The 16888-nt window shown below is 40.8% G+C and overlaps 1 protein-coding gene across 1 annotated transcript; it reads left to right on the top strand.

Annotated features, from left to right (window-relative positions):
- Positions 1-1398: 1398 nt before the first annotated feature.
- LOC139941660 (uncharacterized) lies at positions 1399-16284 on the top strand. Its single transcript, XM_071938257.1, has 10 exons — positions 1399-1907; positions 5738-5818; positions 7512-7564; positions 8032-8166; positions 9233-9379; positions 10713-10822; positions 12484-13101; positions 13395-13421; positions 14325-14360; positions 15100-16284. Exons 1-10 carry the CDS (start codon positions 1738-1740, stop codon positions 15337-15339), a joined length of 1617 nt encoding a protein of 538 aa, XP_071794358.1. The 5' UTR covers positions 1399-1737; the 3' UTR covers positions 15340-16284.
- The last annotated feature ends 604 nt before the right edge of the window (positions 16285-16888 follow it).

Raw genomic sequence — 16888 nt, 5'->3', positions numbered from 1 at the left:
AAAGTCAAGGTTTTATACTCGTGTCCTGCAATAAATTATTTCTATCAGTCCTTCAAACGTAATTTGGGGCGTTGGCGGAAGTCATTGACTGAGTTCTGTAAAAACAAGAAGGTCAATGTTGGACCACGACCCTCTTGCAACGAGACGGGAAGTTCACCGAGCGGGCGAGAATAGGCGTGCGGATGCAAAAACACAGTGCTTCGTCGTTCAATGCCTCACGTTCCACTGCTCGTTTGTCTGATTTGTTTTTCCTATTACGTGTATTCATTTCCTCGACAGTTTCAATCAAGATTAAGGAGATGATTTATAGCATCAAATGAGAGGTTTCCAACGTTAATTGCTGGATGTTTCTATACATCCATGCTTTTAACAGCCACAGAGGAGAACGTTTCCACATCTTTCTTCGGTTTGTTGAATAAACATCTGTTATCGGCCTATGTAAAAACAGACCAAGGAGGACCACAACATGTAGACCCTTGCTCTTCTTTTTTTTGTACTCTTGTTTTTAACTTACACATTCAATGTCCCTGTGGTTTATTTCTTGGTTTTGTGGGTCATGAAGAACAACAAGTGCGCAGAAAGATTTCCCGCCAAGAAGAATAATAAGCTTTGAAATCAAGCAGTTTTGTTATGATGGTTGAAAAGGTTACACGGTCGCATGGATAGGAAGTACAACCACCTGCAAACATTTTGTCCCAAGGTAGTGCGATGGGTTGGGATTTCCCAGTGACTGTAAGTGGAGGAAGTTGTTAAATAATACATGGAATCGCTTATGTTCTAGCCTCTTCTGTATTCTAGATCTCAGCATGAGGGCACATTTCTTCAACCATTGGTGTTTGGTGTAGAACCTTCCACCTCTCTGCATCGTTCTCTTTTTTATCCTAAAAATATGCGATGTTTGGGTTTGTTTGTTGACCGGAATTAACCTGTTTATGCCCGTACATTATTATAGTTGCTCGATAACCACAGGTTTTCTAAATTCAATATATCCGTGTTTCCAACAAATTTAGTGCAAGAGTTTCAGTCTTCCCTCCTTGGTGTGGGACGCATGGAGGTGTCGGTTTGCAATCTCTCACCAGAGAGCAACGGGGGTAAACACCTGTTACCACCCCTCTCGCATGGCGGGGGGGGGGGGGGGGGGGGGCCTTGGGTTCAGTGTGTTCACCACCTATACGTAACACTGGGATTTCTTAACACATTTATTGATAACCTATCCAGAGCGAATGTGTTTGACCATAGATGACCTGATGGTAACCCCTCATCCACATTTTGCTCAGGGACCCTACAGCGTGCGGCGAGACACCCATGTGACAGCTGGGAATTTAACCCGTAAAACATGCTGGATGACAGCCGCATGCACAACGTTAATTGTCTCGTATCAGTGTAGCGTAGCGGTGGGTTGCAACAGCGCCACTGAACACTCATTATGTAAACCTACAACCCCTCGTGTAAATATTTCCCCTCATGAAATTGTGCTTGTAGCTTGATCCCCACCCCTTCAGTTGATCGGTGTCACCGACGAAGGCGCACACAGGAGGTCCCCAGTCCCCCGTGGTCATTGACAAATTCACGGCGCACGCGTTTCGCCTTTGCTACCCAGCTTGGAGGAACTGTACGGACTCCTACTAAACACACATGATGAGCACGCACAGCCTGTCATCTTAGTTATCTTTAACAGTCACATAACATCCCTATTTAACGGGTTGTGGACAATTTATCGCGAACTTTAGTTACTGAATGAGTACCGCTTCACACCGTCCCAGAATGACACAGTCACAGAAGCTGATCTTCTCACCACAGCTTACTGTGTTTCAACACAGGCAGTGGACTTTAAGTGGCTCCCTGCAAATTATTTTATGTTTGATGACAATCTTCGCAAGGCGTGGAACTGCAACACAAGAGCTTGGGTAAGTAATCATTGTTACCAAACTCACACACACACAGCGAGCACGTGAGATTTCTGAATGACCTAGATATGCAGAATCGTATTTGGAATGACTCGAGAAACCAATTTTAAGAAGTCAGAAGACATCTCAAAGATCTTGACACTGCTATTTTAAAGTCAAGGCTTGTGAACCAAAATGAAGGCACTTACTTTCCTTTCAGTAAAGTAAAGTAATGCGAAACTCGTAACTTATTTCCATCGATTGTAGTTCACTGTTTTCTATTTCTACCTCCAATAAAGGGAAGGTACACTATTGGTAATTGTGAAAGACCAGTGTTCTCACGGTGTACATGCATACAATAACAAACCTGTGAAAATTTGAGCTCAATTGATCATTGGAGTTGGGAGATAATAATACAAATAATATAACAATTGTACATTCGGGTGTTAAAAATATGTTAACTTTCTGATAGAAAGTTTCAGTCACTCACACTATGCGCTCTTCTTATTTTCCCAGAAAACTTTCCCATCAGATAAAATGTATATTAGATGTCTATTTTTAGTGCTGTACTTTTTTTCAGATGCGCAATTTGAAGAAGGTATCGTTTTACAAGGCGGTCTCCCCGACCACCGCCTTATACCCCCAAATTGGCGAACCCCGGAGTAACAGCTGCGATGCACATTGGGTGCTGTAGCGTAATGGTTACGTACCTTGTCAATGGACCCTAGATGCAACCCCAGTGTCAAAAGTCAGCACCGGGTTTTCTTTAGATCTCGCGGAGAGATGGGAGATCTGTTCTGCATCAGGGAAACAAATTACGGGACCAATTTAAGAAAACTTCCGCTTTGAATTAGAAATGAACCAATCAGAAATGTGTCTGTAACAAAACCCAAATTGGGTCCAATAATCTGTTAACTGTGTTATGTGCACGCATCACCAGTACGAGATTACTGCCGATTTTTGGCTTGCGGTAGACCCCCTTTTTACAGAAAGACACTGAACACTATTGGTAATATTGTCAAAGACCAGTCATCCCACTTGGTGTATCTCAACAATGCACAACATAACAAACCTGTGAAAATTTGAGCTCAATATTGGTCGTCGAAGTTGCGAGATAATAATATAAGAAAAAACAACCTTGTCACACCATGGAGCTTATGCAGTTGTGTATTCAGATGTTTGATTTCGAGACCTCAAAATCTAATTCTGAGGTCTCGAAATCAAATTCGTGGAAAATTACTTCTTTCTCGAAAGCTATGTCACTTCAGAGGGAGCCGTTTCCCACAATGTTTTATACTATCAACCTCTCCCCATTACTCGGTACCAATTAAGGTTTTTTGCTAATAACTTTGTTGAGTAATTACCAATAGTGTCCACTGCCTTTAACTTCAAGAGCGGTGGTCGGGTTGGCGTAGTGGTATCTTTCCTCGCCTTCCACCTCTACCTAGGACCATAGAGTAAGAGGACCCTGGTTCGAGTCTCGCTGTCTATTAGGGGCACTAGGTTGATTGAGTGTTCAGTCCCTACCTGACTGTGCGGGTTTTCGCTGGAAATAATTATTTTGGGTTTTCCTCCCACAACCACATATAAAATTGGAACTTCCTTCTTTGTCTTCTCTTCCCATTGGGTTCTTGGCTAGTAGGCCTACAGTGATTAAGTTTGCTTTTCTGAGAGCCCTTGACTACACAAACAGAGTTAATGAAGTGAAAAGGGAGATTGGCGAGCTCTGGGGAGCTATGTGATGGGTGGCCGGGGATTGGGGTTTATTAGGGGGAAGAGAGAATGTTGTTAGCTAATCGAGCGTCGATGGTGTGTGTTATTTAAAGAAAAGGGTGGTGTGATTCGTCTGAATTTTCTTCTTTAGCCCCCTCTGATACGAGTCGGATGCACATTATTGAATGCACACTTATGGAACTGCCAGCCTAGAAGACTCCCACCAATCCCTGCAATCGGCCACTGCTGGTAAACGGGGGGCCACAGTCTCTGTTGAGTTTATTATTTTGCCGTCAACTTTTAGGCAACCAACTGCAGTGCATGCTGCATCATGACCATCACGAGCAATTTTCAGAAAATGCGTTGACGATCCCCAGGCATAGGGTGCGTTCGTTTAGCTTCCCTGGGTCGACCCTGGTGTGTGGCGGTTTTTTTTCCCCAAGACGAACGTGGGTAATTATCTGAACACGTTCGTCCTGGAAAAAGAAAACGCCACACACCGGGGTCGACCCGGGGAAGCTAAACGAACGCACCCAGTATAAAATGTGAACATTCAAATGTGAAAGGATACTGACCATGGAGACACGAGGCAACTTACATGCAACCGTTTCCAGGCGTTCTCCATGGAGAGAATCCTTATGACAAAGGAGCGCGTGGACGGAACTATACTGTTCGATGTTCGATGTTTTGAACGGGGGAATAACTTGAAACCACTGACGCTTGATTAAGACGTTCCTTATTGCCGGAGGAAGGGAAGTGTTGTTTCTGAGACCGGACAACAATCTAGACCAATGTCCTCACTGTGTCAACGATCTGTTGCAAAATGTACATTAAAGCATGCTTAAAGGCAGTGGACACTATTGGTATTGTCAAAGACTAGTCTTCACAGTTGGTGTATCTCAACATATGCATAAAATAACAGACCTGTGAAAATCTGAGCTCAATCGGTCATCAAACTTGCGAGATAATAATGAAAGAAACAAAACACTCTTGTCACACGAAGTCGTCGAAGTTGTGTGCGTTTAGACGATTGATTTCGAGACCTCAAGTTCTAAATCTGAGGTCTCGAAATCAAATTCGTGGAAAATTACTTCTTTCTCGAAAACTATGGCACTTCAGAGGGAGCCGTTTCTCACAATGTTTTATACCACCAACCTCTCCCCATTACTCGTCACCAAGAAACGTTTTATGCTAATAATTATTTCGAGTAATTAGCAATAGTGTCCACTGCCTTTAATCCGTGTTTGAAATGTTAGCTTAAACTTAAAGGGCCTGTATAAGTTTGGAAATGACCGTGTAAGCAAGGCGCGATAAAAACTCATTGGTACAGTATAGGCCTATATAATAACGCATTTTGTGAAACTTTTCACCTTGAAGTACGGCGGTTATGGAAAAAGAAAAAAAATGATTTCCCTCCAAAATTGAATCTGAGAAGCGTTACTGACAGTTACACTTCTCAGATAGTATGTATCCAAATCGCAGATTGTTCTTCCTGCGTGATGGACATAACCGCTCCAGATTTTCCGCAAAATCTCAAAAACACTACCACCTTTTGAAATGAAATATTCAAGTTGGAGACATTTTGCGTGGGGGAAAAAAATTGGTTTCTGACCTAATTTTGCATGACTTTTTGTCCCAGACAGGTTTCCCCTTGTGGTCATCTGACTCAATTAAATCCGGAAGTATACCACTTCCTGTAAGATTGTATAAACTAGTTCACAACAAAAACCTCCGAATCCTATGGGATGCCGAAAGAACGTCACATAGCCTTTGGCCGAGGCTATTGTTGTTACCCCCACTGGTCCCGACCATCAGAGAAAAGTCAATGACCCCCGAGTGGCCCGTCTAGTGCGACTAGTGTCGAAGACTAAGGAGCCCGACTAGTCTGGTTGTAAATTGTGATAGCTGCCCACGCCTATCTTACAGAATTGAGAAGTTTTATTGGTCTCTTTAAAGTATGTTGTGTTACCACCAATAATGTACACTAACGCCAATGAACCGACAAGTAACCATTAACTGCTTCTCTTCGGCTAGGTGTACAAACTGTACACCAATGATTCGTGTGTAATAGAATAGCACCATTATAGTTCCTCGTTGTGATTTTACCAATGCTGTTTTCTGTTGGTTTATTGTTTTAGACAGGAGTGTCCACCATCGAAAGTCATCACATCATCCTACGACTGTCGCAAATGGGACGGGAGCGTCGGAAGGTGTACAAAGTAGGTTTCCCTTTTTTCAACGTGAATACTTATCCATAGTTTTTCCTTAACCACATCCTTGTGGTGTGGCCCAATAGAGCTGCTTAAAGACAGTGCACACTATTGGTAATTGTCAAACACAAGTCTTCTCACTTGGTGTATCTCAACATATGCAATAAATAAAAAACCTGTGTGAAAATTTGAGCTCATTTGGTCGTCGAAGTTGCGAGAAAATAATGAAAGAAGAAAAACACCCTTGTCACACGAAGTTGTGTGCGTTTAATAGATGGTTGATCTCGAGACCTCAAATTCTAAATCTGAGGTCTCGAAATCAAATTCGTGGAAAATTACTCCTTTCTCGAAAACTATGGCACTTCAGAGGGAGCCGTTTCTCACAATGTTTTATACCAGCAACGTCTCCCAATTACTCGTCACCAAGTAAGGTTTTATGCTAATAATTATGTTGAGTAATTACCAATAGTGTCCACTGCCTTTAAGCAGAAAATATTGATTTACAGTTTTTTTGGTAGGCAGGATACCAGTCACAAAAGGCAGTTTAGCTTGTAACCTATAGTTAGTATTGTTGTTGTGCTTTGCATCTTCTTGTGCCAAATTGCACCAAGTCTGTTAGTGGTGGTATATTTATTTTGCTTAAAACGGGATGGCCGTTAGCCGATTTTCTAATTCATTTGCACCGCCTGGGGCAGCACGTTGTGGATGCCTACTATACGTAACATATTATAGCTTTGTGAAAGTGGACCGATAAGCTAGCAAAGGGCAAGGTTACTTACTTGCCGGTGATTAATATGTAAATAGACGAGTGACGTAACAATGCCAAAACCATTATGTAACAATTTCACTACGCGGTCAAATCTAACCGTTAACGAAATGCACTTTCTCTTATGTATGTTTTTCTAATAAAAAAACACACCATATTTTGCTTTTTATCGGCGAACAGATTTATGAAATTGGGCCCCAAGGAATGCATTATTAATATTTTTGCCTTCGAGTGCCCTGATCATATCTTTGGATTTCACAGTTGCGTGTGACCTTCATACACACCACGTCACCCATGTAACATCATTAGTAGGCTTAAAGTTCCTTGAACCGTGAACAAGAATCAACTGTTTAGAACCCCAAGTTCAGGGAGAAATACAGGACACGCACGTCGTAAATTAAACGCACACCATCATCAATCATTGTGTAACGTGGAAGCAAAGTGTGGTCTTTTTAAAGCCTTTATAACCTCAGTTCTTTTAGTTGGTCAGTTATTTGCAACAGCCAATTCTCATTTCTCATTTCAAAAGTCAAAGTTTCACGCTGTATTTGCAAATGCTGTAAAAAGAAAAAAGAAAAAAAAGAAGCTTTTTCCCTCTTTCCCTTTCAGGTCCTTTTTTGAACCACAGTTTCGACTTGGGCTCTCTCTTTATAAATGGGTCTGTTATACGTTTGGTAATGCCCTTTGAAATCAAGGGCAATACAAATTACTTGGGTTTGTATAACCTTGCATCGAGGGAGGAACCTCGTGTAATACAGACTTAATCCATTATTGTCGTTGTAGCAAACGTTGCAGACTGCCAACTAATCGCAGAGAATAGCCCCGTTACAATTAATATGCTTCCACGAAACAAGTGTATTTTCGGCCCATGACCTCAATGATTCTCATACACGTTTTATTTTGACAATCCGCCAATAATAGTGTTTTCCTCCGCAGAAAAACATGCTGCTCTGGCTACCAGTTTGCTGATGGTCGCTGTGTTCTAATAGGTAAGAATGAGCAAGGGGAGGTTTTTTTTGGCAACGGATCTTTAATCGTTTACTTATAAATTACACAACAACAGCAACAACACTCACCATCAACAACAACAACATCATCAACAACAACAACATCATCAGCCGCAGCAGCAGCAGAAACAACAGGCAGCAACAACATCACCATTAATACCAGCAACAAACAGCAATAGCCACAATAACAACAACAACAACCAACAAGCACAGCAAAACAACCAACAAACTTCAACAAAACAACCACAACAGCGGCAGCAAGAACAACAACTGCAGGTGCTTTGATAGCAGCAACAACATCAGCCGCATCAGAACAACAGCAACATGACCAACTGACAATAAGCATATGACTGCCAACATCAACCAAGATAGCACCATGAACCTTTTTAGATTAGAATATCTTTCATGATTTTTTTTTCTTTTCTTTTTTTCGATAACTATTATTGCAGAACTTGATGTATGCGCAAGTGCACCATGTGAGCAGCGGTGCTCTGATGACTTTGGGCGCGCCCATTGTACATGTTACCGTGGATACGAACTGAATAAGGAAAAGTTCCGCATCCGAGAACATCCTTATTGTGAAGGTGAGGAATAAACTTCTCCATCAATAAGTACTCTCATTTTGGCGTTGTCTTCCGTATTTGATTATGTGCCTCGTCGCTTACCTTTTTTCTTTACCATACCAGTATTTTTGTCTAGTGATGGATACATTTTCCAGATTTTGCTACGTCATCAATGTTGTTTAAGGCACTCCCTCTGTCGTTTCTTGCGGCATCTTGCCTACCGTTACTTTTCTGTCACACCTGATATGCTGCTAGTTAAATTAACATGTCTCTTGTCACAGTAGTCCCTTAAATGTAATTCAAACAGGATTCGAACCATCCTGTCACAGACAGAATGATTAACCATACAGACCTAAATGGAATTACGATCTTATGAACATTTTGGCTTAATCCGTCGTATAGGTGAGGCGAAAAGAAGTGAAAATTGTTAAAGGCAGTGGACACTATTGGTAATTTTCAAAAACTAGCCTTCACAGCTGGTGTATCTCAACGTATGCATACAACAAACCTGTGAAAATTTGAGCTCAGTCGGTCATCGAACTTGCAAGATAATAAAGAAAGAAAAAACGCCCTTGTCACATGAAGTTGTGTGCGTTTAGATGGTTGATTTCGATACCTCAAGTTCTAAACTTGAGGTCTTGAAATCAAATTCGTGGAAAATTACTTCTTTCTCGAAAACTATGGCACTTCAGAGGGAGCCGTTTCTCACAATGTTTTATACTATCTGAAACCTCTCCCCATTACTCGTCACCAAGAAAGGTTTTATGTTAATAATTACTTTGAGTAATTACCAATAGTGTCCACTGCCTTTAATCCGTCGTATAGGTGAGGCGAAAAGAAGTGAAAATTGTTAATACAATACACAGCATGTTAACACATTGTTCTGATAACAACTAAAATCAACTAAAAGGTGCCCTTTTATTTTTATTTTTTTTTTTTTGGGGGGGGGGTCTGACACAGTTTTCCTGTAAATGATCTCCAGTAGGGCCTAGATTGGCCTACTTCAAAATCAGTAAGCTTTCAGCCTGAAGTTTTTTTTTAACGTTTACCAATTTTATATTTAATCCTGGTGTCATCTTCCCCGCAGATGTCAACGAATGTAACAATAACAATGGAGGCTGCCATCATTTCTGTAATAATACCGCAGGGAGCTTTTATTGTTCTTGTCGTCATGGTTACCAAATAGGGGATGACGGGAAAATATGTGCGTTGGCGGAAGCAGTAAATGATTCAGGTAAGATATGCACAAGGACAAAAACGATCCTTCGAGCGAATTGTGCCTACGTTTAAAACAAGTAACTTTTACAGGTACTGGACACTATTGGTTATTACTCGAAATAATTATTAGCATAACAACTTGTAGCCAGCAATGGAGAGCTGCTGATAGTATTGCTATTGTGAGAAACGGCTACCTCTGAAGTAATAGTTTTTCGAGAAAGAAGATATTTTCACTGAATCTGATTCTGAGATCTCAGAATTAGAGTTTTTGGTCCCGAAATCAAGCATCTGAAAGCACACAACTTATGTGATAAGGGTTGTTTTTCTTCCAATTATTTATCACGCAGCTTCGACGACCGACTGAGTTCAAGTTTTCACAAATTTATTAAGATGTTGTGCATGCTGTTATACACCAAGTGAGAAGACTGCCGTCGATTTCACAAAACTCTTCCTAACTTGAGACTAATCTTAGGACTTAGGACGAGTACCAACCCTACACTGTAGCATGCAGACCTTAAGATTAATCTTAAGTTAGGACGAGTTACTCGTCCTAACTTAAGATAAGACGAGTCCTAACTCTTTGTGAAATCGACCCCTGGTCTTTGACAATGACCAATAGTGTCCATTGTCTTTAAAGCAATTCGAGTAGTTTACGTCAATTTGTCAATATTTATTGTACGCTTTGAGTTCCCTTGTGGAGTGTATGATTATGATTCTGTAAATATCTGAAAAACGTAAAAATAATATGTATTTGTGAACGAAGTACTTAATATGTATTTATTTCAAATGCCCTTTTCATTAACTAAAGAACATCGTTCGACGTAGTGCTGCGGTAAGTCACTTTACACAAGGAAGCAACATAACTAAACAACAAACATCAACAGAAGTACACTTCGAAGGCAACGCCTTGGTTGCCAGTCCAGCAACTGTTCAATTATTGTTTAGCTATACTTGACTCATCAGAACCATCAGATTTGTTGGCTCATCGTTCCATTCCCAGTTTCGCCGAGTATAGGTTATCTTCCGAGACATTTCAGCTGGAATTATTTCTCTGGAGAATTGTACTGATATGAACTTCCAGATTGAAGCTCACCAATAACTTCCATTTATGACAAATCCTGTTTCCAAAGTGGCTGGTTATTTAATTCGAATGAAGGGTGTCATAGCAAACTTATTACACTGGAAAAACCTGAATGAGAAGTGACAATTCCTTTCATTTCTTGGGTATGATTTATGCACTGCTATTCACGCCTTCCTCCTGGAATAACAACTTATTAATTTCAATAATTTATTTTGCTCGTAAATGTATGATTAGTCATTTCTCTTTGACCCATGGTTGCCCGATCTAGATCACAAGAGAGACGTTGAACCGGAGCCGCCATTCGCGAATGGGCGATGTTCAACCAGCTGCAATCAACTCCAGTCTTTCAAAGATTCCATATTGAAAGTACAAGCCAAGGTGCGAATGAATTCTCACTGTGGCCTAATGGGGTTGAAAGTCTTAGATTGATCTTATAGCAACATGAATCTTGAGTGCCGAGCGAAGTGTAATACCATGATATCGCAATACAGGGCCAAGTTTCATAGAGCTGCTTAAAGGCAGTGGACACTATTTGTAAATATTCAAAATAATTATTAGCATAAAACCTTTCTTTGTGACGAGTAATGGGGAGAGGTTGATGGTATAAAACATTGTAATAAACGGCTCACTCTGAAGTGCCATAATTTTCGAGAAAGAAGTAATTTTCCACGAAATTGATTTCGAGACCTTAGATTTAAAACTTGAAGTCTCGAAATCAACCATCCAAACGCACACAACTTCCTGTGACAAGGGTGTTTTTTTTTTCTTTCATTATTATCTCGCAAGTTCGAAGACCGGTTGAGCTCAAATTTTCGCAGGTTTGTTATTTTATGCATATGTTGAGATACACCAACTGTGAAGGATAGTCTTTGACAATTATCAATAGTTTCCGCTGCCTTTAAGCACTCAAGAAAATACTGCTTAAAACGTTTTCTGCTAAGCAATACTAAGCACGGCAGGATACCAGTCACATTATTTTACGTGTGACTTGGTATTTTACTTGTGCTAACTTTATTTTGGTAAGCACAATTTTGTTGTGCTTAAAAGTAGCTCTATGTTATTGGGCCCCGTATACATTGTGGTGATTTTGACAACTCATTTATGAATCATCAACGCTTTGTGAAATTGACGCCATTGACGGTCTGTGTAATAGATCTCTTGCATGACGTCACACTCTCAAACAGCGCCCTCTGTGAGACAACGGGAGACGGGTAAATGAACGATGTGTTCTCGTTGCCTAAAAACATGCGCGTACAGCAGTGTGGCACTCATTATGGAAGGGGTCTGTTTCAGTTTACAATAGTATGTTTTAAAATTACAGAAAGAATTGACGACTGTCTTCTCTCATTTCGATGTTATGTCATTCTGAGAAATTTGCTCCGAGATCCCGAAGTCCTATTGGGACCTTGCTATGTTCTCTTATCCAGTCTTCTTTTGCACCTCTTTCTGAAATATGCTAGGCATAATTAATAGATGAAGGGCATATGCCCCTATTTAGACAAACCTGTTATCGAATTCATGTACTATTAGGCTTTCTAGGTCAAAATTTCGAAAAAAGAGCAGCCAATTTAACCACCAAGTTATTCTATTTCGCGCAAAATCGAATGCTACTGAAAAGGGTCATTCGATTTCGTTTTATGATTAGTCAAGTATAATGTTGCGTCATGCAATTTAACAAAATATTCATTCCAATTAGTTATTCATCAAAGCAGTATTACAGATTTACGTACCCTTCTTGAGGCGTGTGTGTCACAAAAAAGATAGTCGATACGCTAAATTGAAAAGAGTGCTAAAGGAATCTGTCTCGACTCAAAACAAAAATTGAACGGCCAAATTCTAAATTTGAAACGCAGTAACAACTGGAGAGGCAAAACAGCTTTAATTCGAACGCATGGAAATGAAATTGACTGTTAATTTGCCGAATTGACCGAGAAAACCTATATCAGAGGGTTTGGATAAACCTTTCCTGTTTTGTATCTATCTCCAACCGAATTTTAAAGACTAAAGATGAATCTGGTTTGTTCACGTATTATGCATAGATTGCCGTTTTAGAAGGCAGATTACCTCAACCTCCCACTCTATCCAGTGAAGTACTTCTACAGGTTAACAGTAATCAACAGATGCCTCTACATCCCAGTCAGAGGGCCAAGGGAGAGAAAGGCGAACCAGGAGCAGGCATGCCCGGCCCCAAGGGTTTGCCCGGTTTACCCGGTAGACCTGGTGCGAAGGGTGACAGAGGAGCACGGGGGTTACACGGCACTCACGGCCCGCCTGGTCTAACTGGAGCTCCTGGTAGACATGGAGCCCCGGGCTCTTTGGGTCCCCGGGGAGCGGTTGGACACAAGGGGGACACGGGTCCGCTGGGACCCCGTGGTTTCAACGGGGGACTCGGTCAGACAGGTCTACCGGGATCTAAAGGGGACAAAGGGTCATGCGTCGTCGCGAGAGGAAGGGGATTTATTGAATCATCAGCGGAAGGACCTAAGGGTAACAAGGGGGAAATTGGTGAACCCGGTCCGATGGGACTGATGGGCTCGAGGGGACTGACCGGGAAGAAGGGAGACTGTGGACCGCCGGGACCGCCAGGGCCTCCGGGGCTGTTGATGGTTGGTGAAGCAAACTTGACCATGGATGAGCTAAGTCGCCGATGGTTAACGGTAGGGATGAACGTAAATATCTTGAACTCAACAGAATCCAGTGACATTCAAAACTGTTTTGTAACGTTAGTTTGTTCTCTGTATAAAGCCATTTTCGAAACATTATGACCATTGTTTGCTTATTATGTCAGAGCTAAGAAATCCACCGAGTTCATCACACTTACAGTGATTTTTTTTTTAAACGTTATTCAGCAAGTTGATTTACACAAAATCTTTCGATTCCATCATCAGTTTAATCTATTGAGGCAAAAATTGTACTTTACACATTTTGCTCAATTTTAAATATTTTGCAGGGTCCAAGAGGAGCGACTGGTTCAAGGGTAAGTGATATTTTATGATGGAAATTTGTAGTCTTTTATTTGTTTCAAAAATGGCATTACATAAGCTGCTTGTCATGTGCACGGAAGAATGGGCATCCGTCGGGTTCCACTCCTTTATTCAAGGCACACAAAGTACCTTTTCAGTAACAAGAGGCCAAAACAATCAATGGCGCCGGACGAAATAAAGTGGCATTTAATGTTGCATTTTGCTATACATGTAATTACCGACAAAGACACGGTTTTCACAGTCCCATGCAGAATTTAAACTTCCTATGATGACTGATGAATGGCAGAAAACTAATCAAACTTTCACACTCGGTTTTCTTGAAGCCCATAATTTTTTGCTTTTAAGACACTGGACACTATTGGTAATTGTCAAAGACCAGTCTTCCCACTTGCTGTATCTCAACATATGCATAAAATAACAAACATGTGCACATTTGAGCTCAATCGGTCATCGAAGTTGCGAGATAATAATGAAAAAAAAAACCTCGTCACACGAGGTTGTGTGCTTTTGAATGCTTGATTTCGAGACCTCAAAATCTAAATCTGAGGTCTCGAAATCAAATTCGTGGAATATTACTTCTTTCTCGAAAACTACTTTACTTCAGAGGGAGCCGTTTCTCACCATGTTTTATACTACCAACGTCTCCCCATTACTCGTTACTAAGTAAGGTTTTTTGCTAGAAATTATTTTGAGTATTTACCAAGTGCGTCGTCCTTTCTCAGCGACTTTTCGTTGTTAACGTCATTCAGTATACCGTACGCACGACGACTATAACTGTGGCCAGACAACTGGGACCAGACCCACCATTCCTTCTACAACCTTATCGCTACCCAAAACAACAAACCCTTTGTTCCCTTGAAGCTTCCATTTTTTTTAATTTTTTTTTTCCTCTTTAGGGTGAAACTGGCGTACCAGGAGCCAAGGGAGAAAAGGTAAGAAACGTTGTCGTGTTTACCGTAATTCTTATATTATGGGCATGCGCATGACGCTCAAATAACTCCCCTGGTCTAAGCCTTTCGGATTACAAACCGAAACTGGTTCTTGCTTGTAAAGCCATTGAACATTTTCTGAACAGAACAACAAAGTTCACATTATTACAAATAACTTACAGGGTTAACTAAAGGTAATGGTGAAAGACTTCCCTTGAATATTATTCCATGAAATGCTTTACTTTTTGAGAGAACATTAAAACCATATTATCATTTCCCGATATCGGGAATAGCGGATGTATTTTAAACACATGTCATGACACGGCGAAGCGTGCGGAAACCAGGGTGGGTTTTCCCGTTATTTTCTCCCGACTCCGATGATCGATTGAGCCTAAATTTCCACGGGTTTGTTATTTTTTATATAAGTTGTGATACACGAAGTGTGGGCCTCTGGACAATACTTGTTACCGATGTTGTGCGATTGCTTTAAGCCAACCAAATCCGATGGTACCCACGTCAGTGCAATGACGTCCCATCTTGAGGCTTCACCCAACTGACGTCTCACTACAAACAGTTGTTGATCACTACTGTGAAAATACGCGACTGTTTAATTAAGAACATAATTGATACCAGAGCGAGTCAAGTTCAATGTGTATAGCATTGTTGAGTGTTTGGAAGAACAACTTTGGTTTTACCCATATTATACCGATTGTTTTTGTCTTCTTCACAAAACAAATTACAGGGTGACTCAGGATCAAGCGAGCTTGTCCTTCTCATTATAGCAGAGATGAAAAAAGACATTATCAAACTTCAGAAACGTCTCTTCCAACAAGAAAACGCGATCACTTCGTCTGATAACAACGCTAGCCCAAAAAGCGCCCGCAACGGCTCAAACTCGGCAGATGACGTCGTTGCCAACGATCACAATCAGCAACTGACTTTTACCAGTAGTTCTTACTCTGAGGAGGGGTCTGGAAACTAGACCTTTATATTTCCTAAACTTCCTTAAGAGGTGTGGGAAGAGGGTTTTCTCACAATGTTTTATATTATCAACCTCTCCCCATTCAAGTTGTAGGCCTTCATTTTATTTCCACAATGAATAACAGTGTACTCTTAGAACTCTCGTTAGAATTTACCTGATTCTGGCCGGGACCCGACCTGATCCCATTCAAGGGTCAGAACGACCAAAAATCTGTGTCAAAGGGATCATCCGAAACATTGTCAAACCGTCCAAAAATTCGGAAGTAAAAGTCATATTAATTTCAAACTCAATTAGTTCAGGGCGAGCTTGACCCGTACTGGGTCAGACGTGTCCACTGAGAACATCGGGTCAATTCTGAAGAAAAGTATCGCTTAACATAACAGCTTACCAGCCAAAAATACATTAGGTTTTATTGTTGTGAAGGGTGCCCCCACTGAGTGTTTGCTAAGCAAGGCAAATCGTCTAGCTGTGTTTTGCTTAATAGTTTTATGAAGATGGGCCCAGGGAGTTGCTAGAGAGAACTTTGTCGCCCAAGTTTGAAGATGGTGTTCCCATTGTTGGAACAATATATTATTTCCGTTTTTGTGTAAAAAACAATGTTTGAACTTCAACTAATAATTTGACCCTAACCAATTACTACAGCATTTATATTGATTTATCAGTTAAACGTTCTTCCAAAACAAAATTTCACTTTTTAGAAGACAAACTTTGCGTTGATTTTTTAAGGAGTTGTTTCAAGTGTCAGTTTTTTGCCACTCTGTATGTTGAAGGCCTTACTTTTAAAATGAATTTTCAACTTTTGTTAAAATCTTAATGAAACATAGCCAGCAGCGTGCTCCAAACGTTTTTCTCCAGACTCTGAGCGCATTTTCATTTATTGTCAAAAGTTCAAGTGCATTTCGCCGACACTAGGTAAATAAATGCAGCTGTTCTTTGACGAGTTGACTTGTTTCTGTGTGTATGGATTCATCATTCATTTCAGAGTAGGCTCTTTTTAAAGGAACACGTTGCCTTGGATCGGTCGAGTTGGTCTTTGAAAAGCGTTTGTAACCGTTTTTTATAAAATGCATATGGGTAGAAAGATGTTGTAAAAGTAGAATACAATGATCCACACAAACATGCCTCGAAATTGCGTGGTTTTCCTTTTACCTTGTCGACTAACACGTCGGCCATTTATGGGGGTCAAAATTTTGACTCCCATAAATGGCCGACCATGTTAGTTCGCACAGTAGAAGGAAAACCACGCAATTTCGAGGCAAACTTGTGTGGATCATTGTATTCTACTTTTAAAACATCTTTCCAACCACATGCATTTTATAAAAAACGGTTACAAACGCTTTTGTTTTGACCAACTCGTCCGATCCAAGGCAACGTGTTCCTTTAAGCCTAAGTATTATGCCAGTTGTGTCAGGCATGCTTTAGCTTACATACTTTCTGTCTATTTACGGTTGTTTGTTGGGCCCAATTTGCTCTGCTTATCGCCGAATTATGCGCTTATACCACGATTCCCCACTTATGTGCAAGCGCAGATTTTCTGTGCTAGCCTTTC

The sequence above is a fragment of the Asterias amurensis genome, chromosome 9, assembly GCF_032118995.1.
Source record: "Asterias amurensis chromosome 9, ASM3211899v1".
NCBI lineage: Eukaryota > Metazoa > Echinodermata > Asteroidea > Forcipulatida > Asteriidae > Asterias > Asterias amurensis.
The sequence above is the reverse complement of the archived record's forward strand: the minus strand, read 5'-3'. Positions and strand labels throughout refer to the sequence as shown.